The sequence below is a fragment of the Emys orbicularis genome, chromosome 3, assembly GCF_028017835.1.
Source record: "Emys orbicularis isolate rEmyOrb1 chromosome 3, rEmyOrb1.hap1, whole genome shotgun sequence".
Taxonomy (NCBI): domain Eukaryota; kingdom Metazoa; phylum Chordata; order Testudines; family Emydidae; genus Emys; species Emys orbicularis.
Window position 1 is genome coordinate 57,322,378 of NC_088685.1, and position 24,126 is coordinate 57,346,503.

At 39.5% G+C, this 24,126-nt stretch overlaps 1 protein-coding gene across 1 annotated transcript in view; it reads left to right on the plus strand.

The window, feature by feature from the left end:
• Positions 1–24,126, plus strand: part of ADGRB3 (adhesion G protein-coupled receptor B3) — a 624,198-nt gene that overhangs the window by 592,293 nt on the left and 7,779 nt on the right. Inside the window, exons 25-28 of the mRNA XM_065400780.1 lie at positions 4,436–4,531; positions 6,366–6,405; positions 8,688–9,331; positions 18,707–18,742. Of these exons, the coding sequence (XP_065256852.1) occupies positions 4,436–4,531; positions 6,366–6,405; positions 8,688–9,331; positions 18,707–18,742 (816 nt within the window). The remainder of the gene's footprint in view (positions 1–4,435; positions 4,532–6,365; positions 6,406–8,687; positions 9,332–18,706; positions 18,743–24,126) is intronic.

Below are 24,126 nucleotides of genomic sequence, written 5' to 3' on the forward strand. Positions count from 1 at the left end.
GGCACTAGAGTGGGACTCTAGAGTCCTGGCTTCTGTTCCCAATCTGCTGTGTGACTTTAGGAGTGTCACTTCACATCCCTCTGCCTCAGTTCCCAATCCTGTAAAGTTAGGATAATGATACTTTCCCCTCCTTCATGCTTTGAGGCCTATGGGTGAAAAATGCTATAGAAGAGCTAAGTATTATTATTTTTAACTTGAAGACTAATGGGGATATTCCCACCCTATCATATCACTATTCATTCTTGTCTTCTTGCTGTTAAAGTACCTAATGAGACATAGAGGGAGTATGGTATGCGTGTTTCTGTCATAAAACAGAGAATGATAGAAAAGCCTAGTGCTAATAGTCTTCCTTACCAGAATACCAGAACAGTATGCCTGACATGCTTGAACACAGCCTCTTCTGAAGCTAATTTGAGTCATGCTGAACGACTCCAAAGGCTGGTGGTGATGGGAGGAACCCATGTGTATTTTCTGCTTTTTCCCTGCTCCTACTGATTGAAATGCATTTGGATTAAATACATGTTTGGTGTCTAAATCTCAACCCACATTTCTATATTGCAAGAGAAAAAAGGTGCATGATTAGGGAGAGAGGATAAGTTATAAGAGTCTTGAATTGGTTACTGTTGCTAGGGAAACCACTTCCTTGGTTCGTGCACATTCATCACATCTGTCTCTCTTAGTCTGCCTGGCTCTAAAACAATCTTACAGCTTGATGTTAGAAAGAAAAAAATAAACTACAAAACAATTCCGAATGAATGGTGGAGAAAAACAAATGAGCATTTCAAAGGCCCACCTTTTGTTTGTGACATTGTCTGAGGATTCTGCCTCTACGACCGTGGAGTAGGAAACCAATAGGTGGGTCAGGTTATTCCCTTTGACAAAATCCCTTAAAGTCTGTAAGGACTGGATCCACAAAGGGAATTAGGCACTGCTACACTCAGCATTGCAATGCCTAGCTTTCAGGCACCTAGAAAATCAGTGGAATCCACAAAGGCTGCATTAGGCACCAAGGGTCTCCATACAACACACAGGGAGAGATAGGTGCCTGAGAATGGGTTCCACAAGAGCTAGCATGCTAGGCAGAGAGCCACCACTGCTACCCAATGGGAGATGCCAATGACAGAGGAGTTCCCTCAGCCCCTGCCCATTTCAGGGAGTTAGGGACCTACGTTCAGGCAGTGGGGTGTGGGGTGGCTATCTCTCTTGCAACCCACATTTGGGAACCCCTTCTCTCTTGAAGTCAGGTGCAATAGCCATTTCTTGTGAGAATGCCTTAGGTACCTGCCTAATACCACACAAAACAGCCGGGGGAGGCAGTGGCTTCCTTCAGAATCTTTAGCCAGCGGTTCAAGTGATCACCCAGCGGGATGTGGGAGCCTCTGGTTCAGTGTTCCCATCTGCCTGAGGAGGGGAATGGATTTGAACAGGGATTCCCCACCTCTCAGGTGAATGCTTTAACCACTGAGCTATGGGATATTCTCAGGAGGGCCTCTCTCACTCCATTTTGGAAGCTGTTTCACTTTGTTATAAATAATTGGGCCTCAGAAACAGTGGTTAGGAAGTGGCAGGAAGCCCCTGTTCAAATTCCTTCTCCTCAGGAAGAGTGGGGAATTGAACTGGGATTTCCTACATCCCATCCGAGTCCCTTAACCAATGGGCTAAAGGTGTGGGGGGGCTGCCTCTCCCCCTCCGATGTTTTGTGTGGAGATAGGCACCCTCTGAGCACACCCACTGGATCAGGACCCACAGGCAAGCTAGGTGAGGGGACACCTATCTTCTCCTGATTTGAGGCTTGTGCTGGGGCTATGGCATGACAGGCATTCAGGCTCCTGCCTGAGGCAGCAGTGCACATGCCCAGAGGCAGAAACATAGGCATCTAGGGAACTTTTACACTGTAAATGCAGGTGCTGAGTGAGTTTAGGCACCTACAGACTTACACAGCAGCTGAGCAGGAATTTTGTGGATCACAGTGATGCCTACATCTGGAATTTAGGTGCCTAAATCTTTGCGGATCTGGTTCTAAGTTCTTTCTCCAAACCAGAAACTCTATAGCATTCTTAATTAGCAACAATAATTCTTCATCATCTCAGCTACTTTTGTCTCCAATATGTCTCTGAATGATTAAACAGAAGATGGATGGGTCAGTGAGGACAAAAAAATAGTATTTTCATGGTGCATGCTCACAAGTTGCAATTTACATAATTTTGATGGACACAGCTATCTCAGACATTCAGCTGTAACATCCTAATAGTATGTTGCTTGCATTTAAGACACATTTTAGAATGCATCTATCACCAAAGGCTCTCCAGTTTATTGCTGATGGAGTACTTGAGAGAGATTAATGAAATCTATAGGAGTATGAGGTATGGGGAGCCTCCATGGACATGTAAGAGAGAGATTTTGGGTAGGGGAGGTTGTCACTTAATGTGTTTTGAAGCAATAATAGATTTGGGTTCCGTTACTTTGAGATTTGACTGAAATTCAGGGTGGTCCTCATTTTGTCAACTTAGTTCACCGATGATTTCCCTACAATATAGAACGCTAAAGTCTGATGTAGGACTTCAGCACTGATAAAGAGGGAAAAGATTTGGATTAACTTTTGTAACAACTGGGAGATGCTAAATCAGATTGGTGTCAGATGCATGCAAAACCACAACAAACATAATGCCTAAAATCAAAGTCTGATTCATAATCCAGGTCAAGCACACTTTTAATTACTCTCTCACACTTGGGGAGTTTCAGTGCCTTAAAATCACACCAAACCTTTCACACTTGCTACATCTTTTCTCTCTGCCCTATATTAGTCTTCCTCCATCTGCAGTACTCATTTAGACTTAAATATTGCAGGGCACTTTAACTCATTTAAGGGTTGAGCACTTTAAGATAATGCTTTCTAATTATAAAGATAAGGCAAAGTTTTCCATCTGCTTTTTTTTTTCCTGCTGGGAAAGCTTGTCCAAGCTCTCAAAGAATTTGTAGCATAAAATAATGGCATTCAGAAAGCCAGGCCTTAGGCTCAGCTTCAGTTGATTAATTTAGCCTCGTTTACTGTTTACAAAATGTCCATGAGTAGCTTATGATTTTCTCTGATTTGTTTATTCTAAATCAACCACTGAATAATTTCTACAGATAAAGAATGGTCTGTAGACTGCTCACAAGAAGTTCATTGAGAGTGTTTGATATTCAGCATAGAAATGGTGTTGGTTAGTTTTGATGGGACACAGGTCACGTGGCCAAATTTCTGTATCAAAGTTGGAAGATGGTAACTCTTAGAATCAGATTTCCAGTATGAATACTAACATTTATTAAATCTAAATTCTCTTTTTGTGAATACAGTACAAACATTCCTCCCAATAAACTGGTTTTCTAGAATGTCTGTGGCAAGTGTATACAAAAGACACATAAGCAAAACTGAAGCAAATTTGGTTCTTAATTCAAATAAATATTCTTGTGTGTTTCCAAGGCCACACTTATAAATATCTTTTCCCATTGCAAGAATCTTCTTGCTGCCTCCATTTTTAATCTCTGATATGTGCAGCCAAATGTACTCACACTAGACTGCCAATAAGCAGGAACTGTTTTACCCCTTTGGACGCTACTTTCTATTTATGCATCTCGTTCCTTAGAAATTGTTCTCTGGTAATATATATACTTAAACATATGATCTTGGTCAAATTTCTTGTAAATTCTGTACATCAAACCTTTTGTCCATTCTGACAGGTTTTACTGTTGCAAGAGGTTTAAGAAATATTCCCTATACTTAAAACTAGAGACTACAATGTGAGCCAGTAACACCCTGCAAAATGGATTTTTTTTAAAGTGCAACCAACCACTGTAATTAGGAAACTACTTCACTTTTAATGCAAATAACTGCTAAGGGTCACCTTTCAAAGCCCTTACATTTTTCAGGCATACAATACATTTTATTTTGCTATGGGAATAAACCTACCTTCTGACCTGCTGCTGCAGTCAAACTGAGTGAGAGAGCAGAGACAAACACTGCCACTGAAGTATCAGAGGGGTAGCCGTGTTAGTCTGAATCTGTAAAAAGCAACAGAGGGTCCTGTGGCACCTTTAAGACTAACAGAAGTATTGGAAGCATAAGCTTTCGTGGGTAAGAACCTCACTTCTTCAGATGCAAGAGACTGCCACTGCCACTGAAGACAGTTTGGGGCCGAGTAACCCCTCATCACTGACTGCTTATTAATTATGTTCCTTGACAAATTTAATTCTGTGAACTGGGTCTGGCAGATTGGCAGACTTTTGTACCAGCACTAGGGTATAGTAAGAGTGTGAAATGACAGAGATAAAAAATGTGCATTTACTGGCTGCGATATATCTAGTATCCTAAAGTAAAACTAACTTTACAGTTTAATTTTGTCTATAGCTGTATTAAAAATGTCAGAAGACTCAGTGCATCATATTGTTTTCACAGGTTCAAGATGCATTTAGATGTCGATTAAGAAACTGCCAAGATCCAATCAATGCAGATTCTTCGAGCTCTTTTCCTAATGGACATGCTCAAATCATGGTGAGTTTTTATTTTATCCTGGACTTCTAATTCATTGTCCCTAGCCAAAATAAAAAGATGACCATACATTGCTGTACATGTCAAGTGCATGTACATGAAATATTAATACAGTCCTTAAGTACAAGTCTGATTTCAGCTCCTGAAATTTCTTAGAAAAGTTCAGCTTGTTGGTTCAGTGGTCTGTTGAATGGCGCTATTATGTGCTGAATCTCTGAATACCAAGGTTCAAGAGCAGCTGAGACTCTGCCTTTGTGGGCAGCTGGGACTACAGTGTTGTGTAGATGATGTTTTCAGTCTCAAGGATGAGTGGTGAAGTGTGAAACATACTATCTACTGAATTTCTGTACCCACTAGTTTCTGCTTGCAGAGCAGTGTTGGAGTCTGGGGTGACTTAAGAGGCTTCCCGCCTCCCCAGCTTCAAAGCAAATGCATCTATTATTTCAATTGAGGAGACAGTAGTGGGCATTCTACAGGGGAAAGAACTAGCTAGAGTTAAGGAGTCAGTGAAAGTTAGGGTTGCCAGTTTGGGTTGGACATATTCCTGGAGGTTTCATCACATGACATAATCTTTAATTAAAAATTAATCTTTAATTCCTGGAGACTCCAGGACAAGCCTGGAGGGTTGGCAACCCTAAAGTATTAGGATTTGCTAATATCCTTAGGTGCAGTTTAGTAGCCAAATACTTATCCCATTGATTTCAATGGGAACAGGATCAGGCCCTAGATGATGCAAGGATCTCTTAGCAAATGCCCTTGAAAGAGCTGTTTGAGCAGAGGAAAATCAATGTTGAGATGTCAGGAAAAAGGATAAAATGACCCTTTCTGAAAAAAGAGAAAATTTGCTGCTTGTATTAGATACAAGTAAATAAACTCTGAGGAAACTATGAAAGCAAAATTTGAAATGCATTTAAGCTCTATATCAAGTTAAATAGTATTTCTTTCACTGTGACGGAGTGACCATAGATTCTTAAATGTTAAAGCATCATTCTTAAACCTGGCAGCATCTTTACCCCACTTTGAAATGAATAATAGCTACGTTCACGGTTGGCAGGGCCGGCTCCAGGCACCAGCTTACCAAACAGGTGCTTGGGGCGGCCACTTCAGAGAGGGGCGGCACGTCCAGTTGTTCGGCGGCAATTTGGCGGATGGTCCCTCACTCCTGCTCGGAGCGAAGGACCTCCCGCCGAATTGCCGCCGCAGATCGCAGTCGCGATCGCGGCTTTTTTGTTTTGTTTTGTTTTGTTTTGTTTGGCTGCTTGGGGCAGCCAAAACCCTGGAACCGGCCCTGACGGTTGGAGGCGGAGGGGGCTGCAGAACTTACTGTGGTTGCATTAGAAGCAGAGATATACAGAATGCTATATAACAAATACCAAATTTAATAAGAATGTTTCAGATAAAGTGAACTAATTTGATTAAGGTTATTAATGGTAATGTGTGTTGCAGGCTATTTTCTGTATTCCTGTTTATACAATCACTATGAAAAGCTTTTTCGACAATAACCCTACTATGATATGTAGAAGTTATTCTTCCATGTAAATATAAAATTACATACTGTATCATCTTATTAAAATTACATACTATATTTCCATCTATTTTATTTTATTTTTTGTGGTCAGGCAGCATACTTTGAAAACAACCCACTTATACTTTAGGAAAAATTGTATTACTCTGCTGTTGTAAAACAATAAACTCCACCTTCCCAGCAACAAGAAACCACTTTTAAGAGACTGTGATTCTGTAAGTAGGACATTTTGGAAGCACTGGTTGGCAAAAGGTATTGTGGTTTGGTTTTCATTTAATAATGGTTGTCTTGTTTCATTGTTTCTTGTTACAGACAGATTTTGAAAAAGATGTGGACATTGCTTGTCGGTCAGGTAAGGATACTGGAACAATATGTAGTCAACCAAAACAAAACAAAAAATGAAGAAGATGTGTACTAGTGTCACTGTGAAGTAAAAGGAAGAAACAGAAAAACTATGAGGTTTTACCTGGTTACAGAAAAATATCTTTTCTAATTGCTTTCATTGTCAGAAGACATGCTGCTATATGGATAAATGTAGTTCACTGTCAAAGCAAATTGTGTAAGAGTCTTTTTAACAGGATTCAGGTAGTTGATAAGTGTCCCACGGGAATTTTTATATCTTAGAAAACAAATGGATTTGGTGATAAAATCAACTTCATGCATACAAGAATTGTCTTCACCCCAGTAAACATGCAAATATCAAATAGCCATACAGCTAGCAAAGCACATTTTTGGTTAGATATAGGGCATTTGAAAATGTGCATATAATATATAGTAGCAAAAACAATCAGTAAGTGATCTAAAGGGCCTGACTTTTCTCTGGATCTAACTAACTAAAGTTTATTGTAGTTTAAGCAGCACAGCAACAAAAAAATAAAAATATATTTTAATTTCACATACTAGGTACACATTTTTATTCTATTTCAGTACTCTGTACTTTAATTGGCTCCATTTCTGTCTGCTTCTGCTACTTAAAAATACTTGTCTTCAGCAACTTACTCAGCCAATGTAGTTTAAATAAAATACAATGAAAAATTAAGGGTCTTTATAACCCATTGGGAATTTTAAGCTTTAGAGTCCCTCCATGTATTTTGTCACAATAGAGTAATAGTTCTTCCTTATTAACTAATGTTCATTACTGCTGATGTGTTTTGAAAGAAGTAAGGCAATGGAATTTAAAAACAAATATATTCCTCCTACCTTCCTAATGGAAGGACAAGTTCAGACTTAATCCATGAGCTGCACACTTTATCAGCTTTGTAGTACAGAAAGTCATGTCAAGGACACACTTAAAGAAAGATACTTTTAATGCAGACATGAATGGACTTCACCATGTAAAATTAAGTGATTTAAATTCAATTTCCTATAATGAAAGATTTAGTAAAAGGTGACTGGGTGAGCTGGCATGACATGTGTGGTTAGAAACAATCTAATAACCACTTGCATTTCCTAAAATGAGTTTTTCCCTTTTTTTTTTTTCATTTTTGCTAAGTAATGCTATTGGGTAGTTGAAATGCCCCAATTTCTCACTTACATTTCCTTACTTTAGGGCAAATAATTCTTGAAACATTACAGACAATCATATATGATTTAACACAGGGGGCTGCATTGGTGAGCTGATTACTACTGTATATCAGTGTACTGATACACACTGTAATATTAGAGCCACCATGAACTTCAGGACACAGGAAAGGGAGTAAATGCATTTATGGGTATTTCTGTACCTCTTATTGTCTAACTCACAAAATCTTAATTTTGCTGCACATGCTTAGCACTATTGTGTTTAAATCCATTCCTTTAAATGGGGGGAAATGCTATACTTGTGCTAGAGTCAAAGATTCGTGGCAGTTGGATATTTTAAATTTATCTTTCTTATTTTGCCACTCATTTTCCTTCAAGTCCTGAAACAAAGCTTTCTTTTTCTTCTTTGACTGGAGAGACCTTCACTGAAAGTGGTGAATGACTGTTTTATTAGCCATGTTTATATAAATCTATAGACTCTTCAAGTGCACCAAAACATGTTTATTTCATATAAACAGGCTTCTTTGCCTAGTTTGACCATATGCTGCATGTATTCAGAGATGAATTTAATACAGGAGAGTTACAAAATTCAGCAGAAAAGAACATTTAGGAGTAAAGTCAGGGGAAGACATGTACACAGTTAAGGAGATCATTAGGATGGATTGATGAAAAGATCTAGCCACACAATCTGTCTGATGTTTTCCAAGAGGTTACACAGAGTTGATAAGGGCCGGGCAGATGTCATAGTGTATTGGGGTTTTTTGGAAGCCCTTAATCAAGTTCCACATGGCAGGCTTCTGCTTAAGCTGTAGGTTACCTAAGGTCTATCACAGAATGTAGAAATAGATAAAGGGCTGTTTTTAATTTATATAAATGATCTAGGCTTAGGGAGAGATCCAGGTCAGCTATATACTGTAGTTTAAAAGAAACTGGTTAAATAAAAGCCCATTCAAACTAATGTTTATGAAATAAAACAAAGTTATTAAATGGATAGAAAAAGATATAAGGAAATACACCGGTGAAAGGAACATAGGTAAACAAAACCATGACAATGTAAAATAAGCAGAGCAAACATAACTCCTTGTTATGAGAATCCTGTTCTGTAATTCACAGTTCTACATAAGGATATTGGACCATGCAGAGCAGCTACAATAACAGGAACACTTTCTAGGATTTCACTAAATGATGATGAAGAAGAGAAAGGAGCAAACCCTGAAGGTATGAGCTATTCAACACTGCCTGGAAACATCATTTCCAAAGTCATCATTCAGCAGCCCGCAGGCCTCCACATGCCTATGAGCATGAGTGAGCTGGCCAATCAGTGTTTGAAAAAAGACAACAGTGAGTTGCGGCGGACTGTGTATTTATGCACTGATGATAACTTGAGAGGTGCAGATATGGACATAATCAATCCTCAAGAACGGATGATGGAAAGTGACTATATTGTCATGCCCAGAGGTTCAATAAACACCCAGCAATCATTGAAAGATGAGAGCAAATTGAATATAGGCATGGATACCTTGCCTCATGAAAGGCTGTTGCACTATAAAGTTAATCCGGAATTCAGCATGAATCCCTCTGTAATGGACCAATTCAATATCAATTTAGATCAGCATCTTCCCACCCAGGAACATATGCAGAATTTGCCCTTTGAGCCCCGCACAGCAGTAAAGAACTTCATAGCCTCCGAGTTGGATGACAATGCGGGATTAGCAAGAAGCGAAACTGGATCCACAATATCAATGAGTTCTTTAGAGGTCAGTGATGCATAAGGAAATTACATGTTCTGTTGTTCTAATTATATGGCAACATAATAAGTCATGGCTCCTTGACTACAGCCAGTGTTTATGTTTGAGGGTACAGCTAATGTCTTAATTAAGATTAAATTACTGTTTGAAATCATGCTTTGCTTATTCTATTCCTATAAAACAATACTGATGATGTTTAGAATTGGAATAAAAATCAAAGTAAAGTTTTAATGCCTTCAGGATGGAATGATACAATCTTGGAGTTTCAAAATTCCACCTGCCTTGCCACGAATGTCCTGACCTGCAGGATGAATTCTATTAAATAACTCTGAGTTCCAGTGAAAAAGAAAAACCCTTTCCTACAGGATAACATTTTAATCGCTGAACTTACTGGTATCCTCAAACAATGTACATTATTCATTATTTATTTACCTCACTAAATGTGCATAATTCTTTACCAGCAATTAAGGACAATGGGCTTGATTCTACTCTAGTGTAAATCAGAGTAACTCTCCTAAGTAGCATTCCATGAAGTGACCTAATTTGCATGTACAGGTGCCTGTTTGTGCCAACATGTGTAGAATTTGTATTGTGCAGCAGATGCAGGTACATTTCTTGCTCAGCTGTCATTCTGGCTATTAAATTGTTCTGGAAATCATTACTGGAATCTGTCTGTAGGATTTAAACATGATAGAAAATTGCATGTGAAAACCATTTGCTTGTTTATTTAACATCTAAGGATCAAATACTTCAGTTCTTAAAAAGTCTTTACTTATGCAAAACCAATATCAGTGAGGTCAGTAGGAGTTTTTATGAGTGTGTGGACTAGAGAATTTGGGCTGGAGATCAGAATTTTGTTTCTCTCATCAAGAGCTTTGAAAGCAAAATATTTCCCTCACTTCTTATATTGTGTTCATAATATCCACAAATCTTGCATGAGAAACACAGATTAATTAAATAAATTTAAAAGAAAGAAGATGAATTTTGGGGTCGGCAGGTAAGCCAAGTATTGGCTTTGTAAGGTGCATTAACATGTAAATGTATAGGTAATCTTGGGACACATTTTCAAATGGACTTCTTAAAATTGCATTTTGCACACACGTCCAGTTGTATGCATACATTAGTTAGATAGACATGAAGTTACCCGATATGCATGCACAATTCCAGCTTTGGTGGGCCCAGTTCCTGGTGCCACATTTGAAAATATGCCTTCAAGTCTATGAGAATGTTGGCTTGCATCTTTAGAATCCAAAAGGTTTATTTGAAATTAATGGAGATATCCCATCTCCTAGAACTGGAAGGGACCTTGAAAGGTCATCAAGTCCAGCCCCCTGCCTTCACTAGCAGGACCAAGTACTGATTTTGCCCCAGATCCTCAAGTGGCCTCCTCAAGGATTGAACTCACAACCCTGGGTTTAGCAGGCCAATGCTCAAACCCCTGAGCTATCCCTCTCCCCATCCCTATTTCTTTTATAAAAGCTTTTCACTTCACTTGTAAGATGTGTTACTGACACTGGGTCTGATTTACCACTCCGTTACACCAGTTTTATGCTATGTAACTACACTGAAATCAAGAGTGATGATTAGGGTCATTATAATATATGTATTCTCTCTTATTAGGGCAACCACACAGGATCATTCTGATACATATTTGCAACTTTGTACAGTTGCATTTGCAGTTCAGGGTTCTATATGTGAAAGGAGTTCATGGCTCCTAGCAGGTACCTAGCCAACTGGAAAAAAATGTGCGTGTGTGTGTGTGTGTGTGTGCACTGCACGTGCACACACATGTAACATATATGGAATAGTAGTAGAGGCAGATTCCTACAAATGCCATTGCTTAGACTTGACGAGGTTGTTGAATCTTTACTCATGTAAACCCAAATTAAAGTAGAGATTGGGGGAGAGGTCCTTCCTCAAAATTTTTGAAATATCCAGTGCCACTTCCTCCATTTTAGAAAACTTTAAGACATTTCAAAAGATAGATTCAATGCAAAACTTTGTATCAGGTATTATTGATGCAGCTTTCCCTTCACAGGGGAGAGGGGAAATCTTTCTTTCCTTTCTTTTAGACAAAGCATGCAAATAGATGATACCTAACTGAGAAGCCCATCTTCTCCCATCAGGACCTGTTGCTTCTCTTCTCCATCCATAGGAAAATCTGGGAGCCCCAGAAGCTTCTCTGCCAGGCATCAGGCTCCTCCTAAGGCTCCCACATCAAGGTTCCCCTAGCAAGAGAGGAGGGGGATGCCTTAAGTCAGAAAGAGAAGGAGGAGCTCTTCTTCTACATTCAGTGTAGGATAGGGAGTTGTGTTCCCCTGCACGCCTCCATACTTTAATCCTCGGCATCATGATAGTTGCTCTGTAATCACTCTGCAAATGTGTTTTTACCATGTCATTCTATAGCAGTCAACATTTAACATGTAAGTGAAGTGCACCTGGGTGTTTTCTGACGTGTTAATTCTAAAATTTTAAAATTTAAGATCAGTATTTATTGAGCACATAATAAAGGGAAGAAAGTTTTTAAAGCAGTTAGGGAAATGGTATAACTGGGAAATTATTTACCCTGCTACAGGAATAATATTAGATATCATAGGCCCCATTTTCAGAGGGACTCAAACCAATTTCTGATTTTGTGGGTGCAGTTTTTCACCTGCTGATACTTACACTCATCAAGAATTATGGGTGTAATTGGTTCCAGCTGAACATTGTGTCCCAAAATAGCTAGTCTGTATACCTAGTTGCTATTATTTGTTCTCACAATTTATTGTGGGCACAAGTACTTGTGGGTATAAAACTGAACCTGCAGAAGTAGGGGACATTTCTGAAAATGTAGGCCTTTAGCTTTAAGTGCTCTCACAAAAAGAAACAAAAAACAATTCACTTGAAACTCATTTCCATTTTATTTCTGAAAAATCAGAATCTCATACTTCATTGACCGAGTCTCTTAGGTCATACATGTATGCGTGTCCTCACATAAAATATTCATCACACTTGGAAAATTGAGATTTTTGTGCTAACACTCTTACAAAGTCTGCAAAATTCCTAATTTTCCTATATTTACAAATCTCAAAAATGTTCCACAGTTACATTGATGGGCATCTGCTTTATCCATTAGAACAATTCACTTCAAAAACTGCTTTTATGTGATATTAAGGTTATGAGACCTGTATCATAAAATCCTAAGCAGTTCAAAGTTAAGGCTGAGATGTGAGGTCATTAATATACTCTCTCATACCTGGGCATTGCATTGTATGATGCCTGGAGATGACAGTTTTAGGAGATAGCTGTAATATTCAGGCATGCTGGAATTTCCTAGCTTTTGCCTCTGTGTGTCACAGACTTATTTCCAGTTTTTGTATGTTAATATTTTTTTCTTATGCTTTATTGTATCGAGAAGATCTGCTTCTCTAGTTAGATAGTTCTTTACAGGTGATATATTTATGTACAAATATTACCCAGGCACACACATACATGTATGACTTTGCAGATTACCAAGGTGCAATCTAGTGAGGTTTCACTCCATACAGTATTGGTGTTATTATAGACACAGGCGGACATACTAGTACACCATGGTGGTTCTTACAGGGAATAATTTAACGTCTTGCTTATTTCCTGCACCTTCTTCATATGCATGGATTAAAGTTGGCTGTAAAGTGGGCATCAAAGTGGTTTTCAATGCGCTTCTTCAGTTCAGAGTGTTTTGGTTTTAATCAAGAAAGCACTCTGAATGTCCTCTTTTGGAGTGGTTTTTGTTTTGAAAGTGCACACTCAGAGTGCTGTGCTCATTAAAACTAAATTACTTTGAAGTGAGCCAGTGCAGTCCCATCCACTTTGACACAATGGGGAGGGAGGGGGTTGGAAGTCTAAATGCAGAGGAAGCAGCAGATCTATGGAAGGGGCAGAGCACTTGCTCCCCAAAAATGCAGGGAGAACTGGCACGAGCATCTTAGTGGAGCAGGAACGGCTGCTTCTTTTAGAGGAATACAGAGAAGGAAAGAAACACTGTACTTGATTTGTTTCAAATGAAAAGGGAAAAAAGGATATTTAGAAAGAAAAAGACCAAAAAGGAAAAAGGAGAGTAAGAGTTGTAAAAAAAAAAATGAAGGTAGAACATGCAGGAAATTGTATTAACAAGGAAAAAGAAAGACTGTGCTCTGGTAGGCAGGAAGATGACAAAAGGATAAACAGTCAAAGAAAAGGAGCAACTCTAATTTAAAAGAGAATTTGGCAGACAAGGAAGAAACTGTTTTCTTTGAAACTCTTTTCAATATTCTCCTCTAAATGAGAGGACCTAGTGTGGTGCTTTGGCACATAAATGACTGGAATTCAGTTCCCAATCTCTCATTCCCCTCTATTCATTTTTCAGGTCCCAGTCCCTCATTCTCCAATCTGAAATTTCTATAGAGACAGGCACACTGCCATAAGTGGGAGGCACTAAAATATCACTTCTGACTCATTAATGAGAGGCATTAACATATCCCAAAGGGTAGCTCCTTCCAGGCCTCCTTAGTCAAAGATCTGATGTGGGGCATCACAGACAGGAAAATATGAGAGAACTAAAAAGATAGTGAAGGAGCTAACAACTTAAAGAAGCGGGGAAATAATAAATGGAAAGGCAGAAGAGAAGACAGAGGAAAGGCAAAGTCAGAGACACCAGAAAGGGAAAGGGAAGTTCAGGGGAGGCTTAAAATTAAGGGGGCAGAAACAGAACATTGAAATCAAAATTAAAGAACAAGGTTAAAAACATGTGTGGTAGCACGAGAGGAAAGAAAGAGATAGAAGAAATACACCACCAAAACAGCATTTCTTGTCAAGCAAAGACTCAGACATCAAGCAATTTAGGAGCAATAAGGTAGTCTCAAGTCCTTTTGACCTATGCTATGAGAACTGAAGCAATAATTGGGAATAGAATGAGAAGAGCATCATGGGAGTTTCTGCTTTAAAATGCACCCAGATTGCATCAGTTTTTCAGGACCACCCTTACATAGATTTATCTTTCTTTCCTCCTTCCATTCTCAATCATGTGCCGAAGCAGTGCTGCTTGCCAGTTCTGTGACTCTCAGACTTAATGAAAGCCTAAGCCTATTATAGTTCCTGCTTTATTTGATTTGTTGGATGGATCTTGAGTTCCTCCAGTTCCAAAACTGCCACTACATCATTTTATATAACCTTTATAAAGGTGGAAGTTGAACCAGGCAATGAGAGGGCAGTAATTGAAGGTGTATTGAACTGGAATTCTAGTCAACACCCTGGAGAATAACATGTATTTGAGACAATGTTTTACATGTACCTATTTTAGCTGCATGTGATATTTAAGAAAAATACATATTTTCAGTCATGTACTAAATTAAGAAATGCCTATACCTTCCCCAAAAGAGCATAGCAGCTTCAAAACAGGTGTTTATAGACTATTCAGTAAATGTGTGTGTAGGAGCTGTTATAAAAAGGAGCCTTAGTTCACAGCTATTTTGATCTACTGGGCATGAGGCCTTGTGGGTGTTGCAAGTGTGTTGTGTGCTAAAATTGCTAGGAGACATTCAGCACTCAAAAATTCCCACACTTATGTGGTTATGCACTTTTTTCACACAAAATTACTGCCTTATGACTCACTGGTATTAAAGACTAATAGCCTGTACAGCCTTGTATTCGAAGCTAAGCTATTTTTTTCACTAACATGAACACGAATGGGCATTTTAAAAAATCAGAACTTCTATTCATGCTGCACTTTTATATCTCCAAAATGCCAAAAGAGATTTTCCTTTAATTTTGTAGGTAGAAAAAATCCTCCCTTGGGCTAAAATGTTGTATGTCACGTTTAATCTCAGAGTGAATTATCAACTGCTGATAATAAGGATTTATATTAATGGAAACATGGAGATAGCCTTCACTATTATATCTCTGGTTTCAATTATACTTTGCACTGCATAATATCTCTTCAGGAGTTTAAGTAATTAATCAGGTAGCAGTATAATGCAAACTAGAATAAGGAGCAAACCAGGAATTCATCTTTTTTACACAGATGGAGAGGGATTATATTAGTCATTTAGTGGGAGCAGTGCCTTCCTGGTGCCAGCAAAGTAGTGCATGTTGGTGTATGGAAATTATCTTTCAGCACTGTTCTATTTTTTCCACCAATGAACAGAGTTAAAAGTTATTCTGGAATTATACAGAGAAGCTATACCCGATTAGTACAAAACACAACGGATTTAGAATGAATTGCTGCTGCAGACTTCCTTTCCACAGAATTTTACTTTGGTTATAATATAAGGGCTTTTTCCTGTGATGTGGGTTTTATCTCTGAAATCAGACAGCCAGAGAAAGTAGAAGTGGAAAAGACCCACCAGATCACCTCCTGTCAATGCAGGAATATTTTCTACAGTATTTTCCTCCAACACCTTGCCCGACCTAATGTTCAGTTACTCTACTGATGGGCATCCCACCGCTTCCTTTAGGCGATCATTCCCTGGTCAAATGAACTTCACTACTGGGAATGCTTTCTTGATAACCAGTCTAAAGTTGCCTTAATTTCATCCCATTATTCCTGAATTATAACTTCTCAGACATGTTCTTCCCCAACTAGCCTCTTTCATTATTTGGTATTTACACCCAAATACTTCTAAACTGTGATTATGTATTCCAACTCCACCACCACCACCACACCCACTGTTCCACCAAAGTACATAAACTTTTTTGCCCTTTCCTTTTAAATCTCTCTTGCTAGCCTCTGAATGTTTTTTGTTGTCCTTTTCTGAAATGTTTCCAATGTATTGACATCTTTCTATTACTGACAGGCCCAGAGCTTTATGCAATAGTCTAGGTGCAATATCACCAGAGTTGCATAGAGAGCGACTTACACCTCCTTGGGCCAGTATATGCAGCCTTGACTTTTTTTGATGGCATATTGAATTGCAAATTGATACCCAGCTCATTGTTTGCTATCACCCCTGGGCTTTTTTTCCTCATTACCATTTCCCAGCTCTCTTTCTGCCATTGAATAGCTACATGCCTTCGTGTTCAATATTTTAGATTGAATCTGATTTTGTAATTTTTGCACCTCTCTAGGACTTTGTTTTTACTTCTCCATGCTCACTATTTGCAATATGTTTGAATTTATATTATTTACATATTTTGCTTCATGCGAAGGTTACTTATTCTTCCAAATCATTAATAAAAGATACTACATGAAGCTGAGGCTAACACTGATCCTGGAAAACCCCTCTGGCTCTCATTGTAAAGTTTATGTTGATTAAACTGATACTCAGTTTTACTGGTGGATACATGCAATTACGCTAAGAAGAGACCCACCATGGACCACCTTCATCAAGCTATGCATTCACTGGCTACCAGAGTTTTTTTTTTCATTAGCCCCATCTCATTAGGCTTTTGACTTCCATTAATTTAATTTGTTGAATGAGCTAGATGGTTGCCTAGATCTATAGGACCACGAAGGTGCATATACAAACCCCTCTTCCCTAGCCAACTGAGAAACCACCCTGGAAAATCATCCTTTTACTTGATTTAAGAAAGAAACTATTTTTGAGGTTGTCAGATTACTTATGGAACCTAAACATGCCAGTAATCTTGAGGTGGATGGGCAGCTTGTGTTGGTTTTACTGTACCACATATGTGAATCAGAGAAAATGGAAGTAGAAATAGTGGCATCCAGAAATAAAAGCTTCTGAGATAGCATATTAGGGAAAGATCCAAATTCCTTAAGTCAATGTAAAGACTCCTGATCACTCCAATGTAAATTGGATCAGGCCCTTAAACATATTTGCCAGTTCCAAAATAACATTAAAATTGTTCAGTGTTGCCAGTGTGATAGCTGATAGGACCTGACCTTCTACCTATTGATGTCATTGGCAGAACTCTAATGGACTTCAACTCAAAGCACAACACTATTGCTGCTCTGACCTATGACAGCAGATCATGTCTTTGATGACTTTAGGGGAATAGACTCTGACTGATCACCATATGCAGCCCTGAAAACTATAAAGTAAAAGCACAAAACTAATATTCTTGAATGTACAGTTAAAAATAAATGTCCTCATTCTGGTTCCATTCTGGTTGGACTCCAGAAGAATTTTGTTTGACATACGTACACAAAATAGCCTGCTGAGTCACAGTGCCAAGGAGATGTGATGTAAAAGCAGAAATGCTACTGTGACATCTATCCAATCAGATTGCAGTAAAATATGGTTCAGTGTTTTGCTCACGTTTAAAGTGAACAGTAGAGTTATGTGCTTAAACCTAATCACCCATCTCTGCTTATAGGTAATGCCAGAGTACACGTGCTGCCCATGAGCAGACTTGCAGGCAAAATGCAAAATGGGTTTTAAATCCTCCATTTTTCTAAATCATGATTTCTTGCAAACCAGGTCTCTAAACTATATTTGATTTAGCACCCTCATTCATGCAGTTCAGTGAAATCAGGTTTATTACTGAATTATGTCTTAAAACTAGTCTTTTTTAGGGACAACTACCTCACGAATGAGCCTTTTTCCTTTTGTGACCACACAGCCAAACATAATACTAAATATTCTGAGTGTCTGCAAGTCCTTGAGAGCCCTGTTTGTGTTTTGGGGGTATATAAATCTCTTGAGGTACTAGTTCATTTTAGAATGATTATAGTCTCTCTGATTTTTTTACCACTGTTGTTCTAGGTTTGGTTTTTTTGTTTTGTTTTGTTTTTGGTGCTGAGACACATTTTTTCCAATTAGTCTTTAAATAGCCTGGTTAATGTGGGAGGTAAAAGATACTATACAAAATGACATTTTGTTGTATTGCATAACAGTAAATACATCACAATTGAAGAATCATTTCTTTTACATTCAGATTCCTGGACTAATATTTGTCATAAATGTAAACTAGTTTGAAGTTGTTCTCTCCAAACGAAGTCATCATTGCAAACAAGCTAAAGCTTGTATGGAAGATATAGCTGCCATTGGCTTGATTCCTCTGTCACTAAGACCAGTGTAAATCTGGAGTAACTATATTGAAATCAATCTGGTGAGAGAGAAGAACCAAGTTCTGGGTGTCTCTATGATCCCAAAGTGATAGGTTCCTTATAAATATAGTTGAGATCATGCTATCCAGCCACACAACTTACTGAATGAGGAGCCTGATTACATGCAGAACTCCCTGTGAAATGCAATTTTGTCTTATTCCATAGGAAAAACTATCTAATTTCTAACAAACTGTTCATCATATCACAGATTAATCTTTAATTGTTAAAACAAAAAGTACATCTTCCTTAAGAAATTGTTAATATAAATATTCAAAAGGAAACACCAGGGTTATTTAAACTAATGACTATGATTGCATGAATAGACCCCATGTTAATATACCTATTATTTTCTTTCCTTTTCTGATGCTTAACAGAGAAGAAAATCACGTTATTCGGACCTTGACTTTGAAGTAAGTTTAAGTTTAAGTTATTCCTGCTTATTAAAACTATAGTAATATAAAGTTAATACGAAATTTCAGTTTAAACCACATGATATAGTAGATATTAATATAATGGTTTAAATGGGTGCAGTATAATATATGATGGGAGTTTCATTAAAACTACTTTGGCAAAAGTTACTTGTAAAACATTCTAACATCGAACCACCGCATAGTACAAATGAACCATCATGGCTTCTGTTCTAAGTTCTCCACCATTTCAATTGCATGTATTTTTTCCTTTGTATACATCTATTCATTTCCCCGGTGGTCGTAGATGACAATTGTCTATTTGAAAAAGTTTGTCTCTTTTGTTTGATAAGTGGTGTTGTCACAGCAAGTCTGCTTCCTTCCACAAATTCTCTATATGAGAGACCCCAATCTCTCATTTTCTTTAGGATTCTTCTAGCTTCTGGGACCTAAATTTTCAAAACTGGTCAGTGATTTTAGGTACTTGAGTTGAAACACCTTAAAGGGGCCTGACTTTTCAAAGATGCTGAAAAGAGAGCTACCGCACTCTGAAAACAGGCCCCCTAGGTGTCTCAAGTTGGATACCCAAAATTTGAGACATGCAAAATCTGTAGTCCTTGTTGGAAATGTAGGCTCTGGTTGTTTAGTTAATGCAAGGATTTACAGGCACAAACATTTTGGTGAAGGTATTTATCGTCCTATTTATTTGTATGGTTGCTCTAAGTGACTACTCTGTATAGTCAAACTCTATAATCAGCAGAATATTAATGATTTATGGATTTTTGGTTTTTGCAAAAGCTGTCTTGTTCATGCGTTTTAATAATTTGATGTAATTCATTATGTGTTTCTCCAGTGAAGCCTCTCACACAGTTTGCATAGAACCTTACATACTTAGCAGGGCCGGCTCTGGCTTTTTTGCCGCCCCAGGCAAAAAAGCCTCCGGCCGCCCCCCCCAACCCCCCCAGCGGGGGGGGGGGGCGGAGCCCGGGGGGGGCGGCGAGCCCCGGCGGGGGCTCCGCTCTCCCCCCAGCGGCCGGGGGCAGGGCGCCGGGGGGGGAGGGCGGCGAGCCCCGGCGGGGGCTCTGCTCTCCCCCCGGCGGCCGGGGGGAGGGCGCCAGAGGGGAGGGCGGCCGGAGCCCTGGGAGGAGGGCGGCGAGCCCCGGCGGGGGCTCGGCTCCCCCCCCCCCCGGCGGCCAGAGCGCCGGGGGCAGGGCGGCGAGCCCCGGCGGGGGCAGGGCGGCGAGCCCCAGCGGCGGCTCGGCTCTCCCCCCGGCGGCCAGAGCGCCGGGGGCAGGGCGGCGAGCCCTGGCTGGGGCTCGGCTCTCCCCCCACGGCGGCCAGAGCGCAGGGCGGCGAGCCCCGGCAGGGGCTCGCCGCTCTCCCCCCGGCAGCCGGGGGGGAGGGCGCGGGGGGAGGGCGGCCAGAGCGCCGGGGGGAGGGCGGCGAGCCCGGCTGTGGCCCCGCTCTCCCCGGCGGCCCGAGCGCCGCGCTGCCCCCCTCCAGGTGCCGCCCCAAGCACCAGCTTGGTTGCCTGGTGCCTGGAGCCGGCCCTGATACTTAGGACCAAATTTTAATATTCAGTGAGATCCACATATCGACTGTGACTTGAAAAATCATTGTCTAGTGGATTTTTCTAGTCATGCATTGAAGCATAACTTGGATCAGAAGTCAGAATCTGGCCTGCAGTTACTGATCCAAAAACTATGGCAGTTCCTTTATTATCTCATCTTGTGAATCATTCAGTATATAATGCTGTGTATTCCAGAGTTTTAGGCTATCAAAGTGTGAAATTCTAAGCAATAAATTATGTGTTCAGAGATCCAAACCAAAATTATTTGAATTATGAAAATCTTTAACATTTGAAAATTTTAAAGCACAGTATATATTGGATGCCATACTTTTTAGTGTTTCACTCAGGAATGCTCCATGCAATGGAGACAAGTTGGTCAGGCCTCATAGTTAATGCAATTGAGTTGTTCAGTTAGAGGAAGGAGTCTACTTCTGTCTTATTTACGAAAAATACAGTGTGTACTCCCAAAAATTATAGCACTTACTGTTTGAATACAGAATGAATTTTCTCAGAATTTACAAATGAATCCATTAATTAGTGTCAGTTCAAATGTATTTAAATATGGTTCCATTAAAAATACAATTTAGTTTCAGGCCTTGTTTTCCCTCAAATGATCTTAATAACAGACTAATATAGCCTTCAAATTCCCAGATAGTTAACACTTGTTGAAATCTTTTGTATAAACTAGATTTGAAGAAATTAGGTTGTAATTAAGCTGTTATTAATGATTGTGGTATCTAAGTCTTATGTTTACACAGAATCTAGACAAGCATAGGTCAACAGCTCAGATCACCCTTAACTGGGGCACTGCAATATCTGAGATAACTCAGCCAATCAGTTCTGACCTGTGGTGATATATGAGGGGAAAAAACATGAAAGGACACAAACCCTCTTTCTTTATCAATGAGTTTAATCTAATTTTCGACCACAACAGAAAAAAATCATAATTTTATTGTTATTTCATGGTGTCACTAAAGGAGTTAAGATTATTTGAGTGCATTAATTGTGCATGTTTGAATTTCTTTGAAGTTTAACAGTAACTCTGAATTTCATAGGTGTGCAACACTTATTTTGGGGATAATTACAATATTCCTGCAATTTTTTTAAGCTACCTCTCAAATTTAACTCCAACTTACTTTTTTTTTTCTGGAAATACACACACACACACACACACACACAAATTAAAAGAGCATCAGTTAATGTTCTTGAGGATACTTACATTCAAAGAAGGAAGAAGAATATGCATCAACAATCTAAGGGGGGGAAAGCAATTCTAAAATTAAATAAAAACGGCACAACAGAAATTATACAATCACAGCAATGAAAAGAATTCTGAATCACACAATTCCATTTTGAAGGTCAGGAATTCAGTGCAGTTCTCTCTGAGAACATTCGCTATGGCAACTGCTACAAAGACATCTATCCTAGCACTCAAGGGAACATATTCCAACACCAGATAACTACTGACAATACTATGCACACTGTGTTCTCAAGTATCAGTTATCCTGTAATGCTTTTTCAATTGACTCACATTGTGTATATATGATGCTTACATCTTTTATTGTGTTTTGTTTGCAATTGCTGCACTGCCTAGATTTTTTTTAAATACCGTATTATATACATGCATTGTATATAAAACATCAGGAAGGGAAATGTGTAATCCTATATGTTTACATTACTCTGTTCAAGTGACACCAATCCTAATGGAGACCATTTGGGATTACTGCAGTATAAATAATAATAATAACAGCAATGATATTGTGCCAGTGGCTGTGGTATTGTAGAAGTGCTGAACTAGATCCTTTCCCTGCTTTGAGATTTCATTGTCGGTACTGGATCAGATCACGACCTCTGCTTTGCATCACTCTGAAAGCTGACCTGGGTGGCCACCTGAGGATTCCCCTTGATAGGGAAATCCCATAGTGGTGGCATAACCACCCAACCTCCTTCACGGTCCTAGGTGTAAGACAGAGGGGTGAGGTAGGGTGGGGTCATGGGCCAAAATACTGATGCATTCTGTCTTTGAGGCCATCGCAGCTGACAAACTTAGAATAGCCCTGAGGATGCCCTAAATGGTTTTGTGGGCCAAATGTGCACCCAGGATCGGAGGGGACAAAAAGGTAGCCATGAGCCACCTTTGCCGCCCCCTGCACTGAGAGGAGCCTGGTCAGACTCAAGGAGCGGGCCAACTGTATCTTCTTTTGCCTTTGTAAACAGTTTAGCGTTATGTAATAGTTAATCGTTCTTAAAAGTACTATTTACATGGGGACTTAACACTGGCTGAAACATATGGGTTTCATTTTGTAAACAGAAAGCATTACTGCCAAATATATACTATATTTTGTTAGTTTTTACAAAGTACATTATACTCTCTTTGAACTCTGAAATCTTCTTGCATGACCAGTCACAAGCTACAGTAGCGGTACAGCTGTCCTCTGTGTCTCTCACTCATGCACAGCCATGCAGTCCCATCACAAACTGTCACTGGTGGTACTAACTACAGGCAGTTCTGGGGTTTGGACACATTAATGCATCCTCTCATCCTAAGACCTCATCACTCAATACTCTGTAATTAATAAAAATATCCCGCTTCATTCTTTTGGTCCTTCAGAGAGGAAAACTCCTTATTTTATGTGCCAAAGCCCCTACACACAAGCTATTTTATCCATGTGTCACATAGAAAAAATACAAGGATAGAATATAACAAATAAATCCAGATTTTGGCTAACCCATACATTAGTGCTTCAGGGTGAGGGAAGGGCCAGAATCTAGTTGAGGAGCATACTGCTTGCCCCTGTCTAGCATGCTCACAAATAAAGTCTCTGTGGCTCTGCATTCCACCGGCTCTTACAAATCCAGAACTTTTTCCAAGGTAGTGCCATTACCACTCTAGGATCACCCCCCGCCCCAGTCCTTCCGTGAAACTGGAATTATCATTGACTCAGCCAGAATTTCTCTTCAGAGCTCCCACTGAATCGCACACACTATACATAACCTCCAGCATGGAACCTTATGGAGTCAAGGGCAGAATGCAGTCCATAAAAAATGTTGTGTTTGTCTTATATTTACACATAAAGTCACACAGAGCCAGTTTTATATTCTGTCTGTGTTCCTGCTGCAGTCACAAATCACACTGGTTTCCATTGCAAACCAGTCGAATATTACTTTATAAGGGACATTCACTAGGGCCTTGATACATTTGCACATTCAAAACTATTGTTGGTTTAAAAAAAACCCTTAGTGTTATTGGCTGTGGTGCCCCTAGCTATGTGGCACCCTGTTTAGCCACATAGCCTGCTTTCCCCTAAAACTTTTACAGAGCTGCTACTGTACTGAGATTTCAGTACCAGTGTATGCTGTCAGTTCAAATAAAATTACTTCTAATTGTGTCAAACAGTGTATGTCACAAAGATGCCATGGGAATTGCTTTTCCCCCCCCCCCCAAAGAGCTCTATAATAGATGTGCCATGGGGAGAACGGCTCTGTTACTGATGAGGACACACAGGAGAATGAAACACAGACACAGATTTTTAAAGCAGAAGGTCACAAGTTTATTATCGTTTAATGGAGGGGGCACATGTCACAATAGTACTGCACATTGCAATGGACTGTGCAGCAACTGAGCAAATCACTTGTACAGTAGTCTACACGATGAGTGTACTGGAGCTACTGTGTCACTGTAGGTAGAACTACTAGGTGGAACATATTTATCAACACTCCCTCATTTTGTGGAATGTTACTCATTTTATTCCCAAAGCTAGCTATGTTCGACACCAGTTTGGTGTTGCCTTACTTTTATTGCTAAAAACTGTAGACA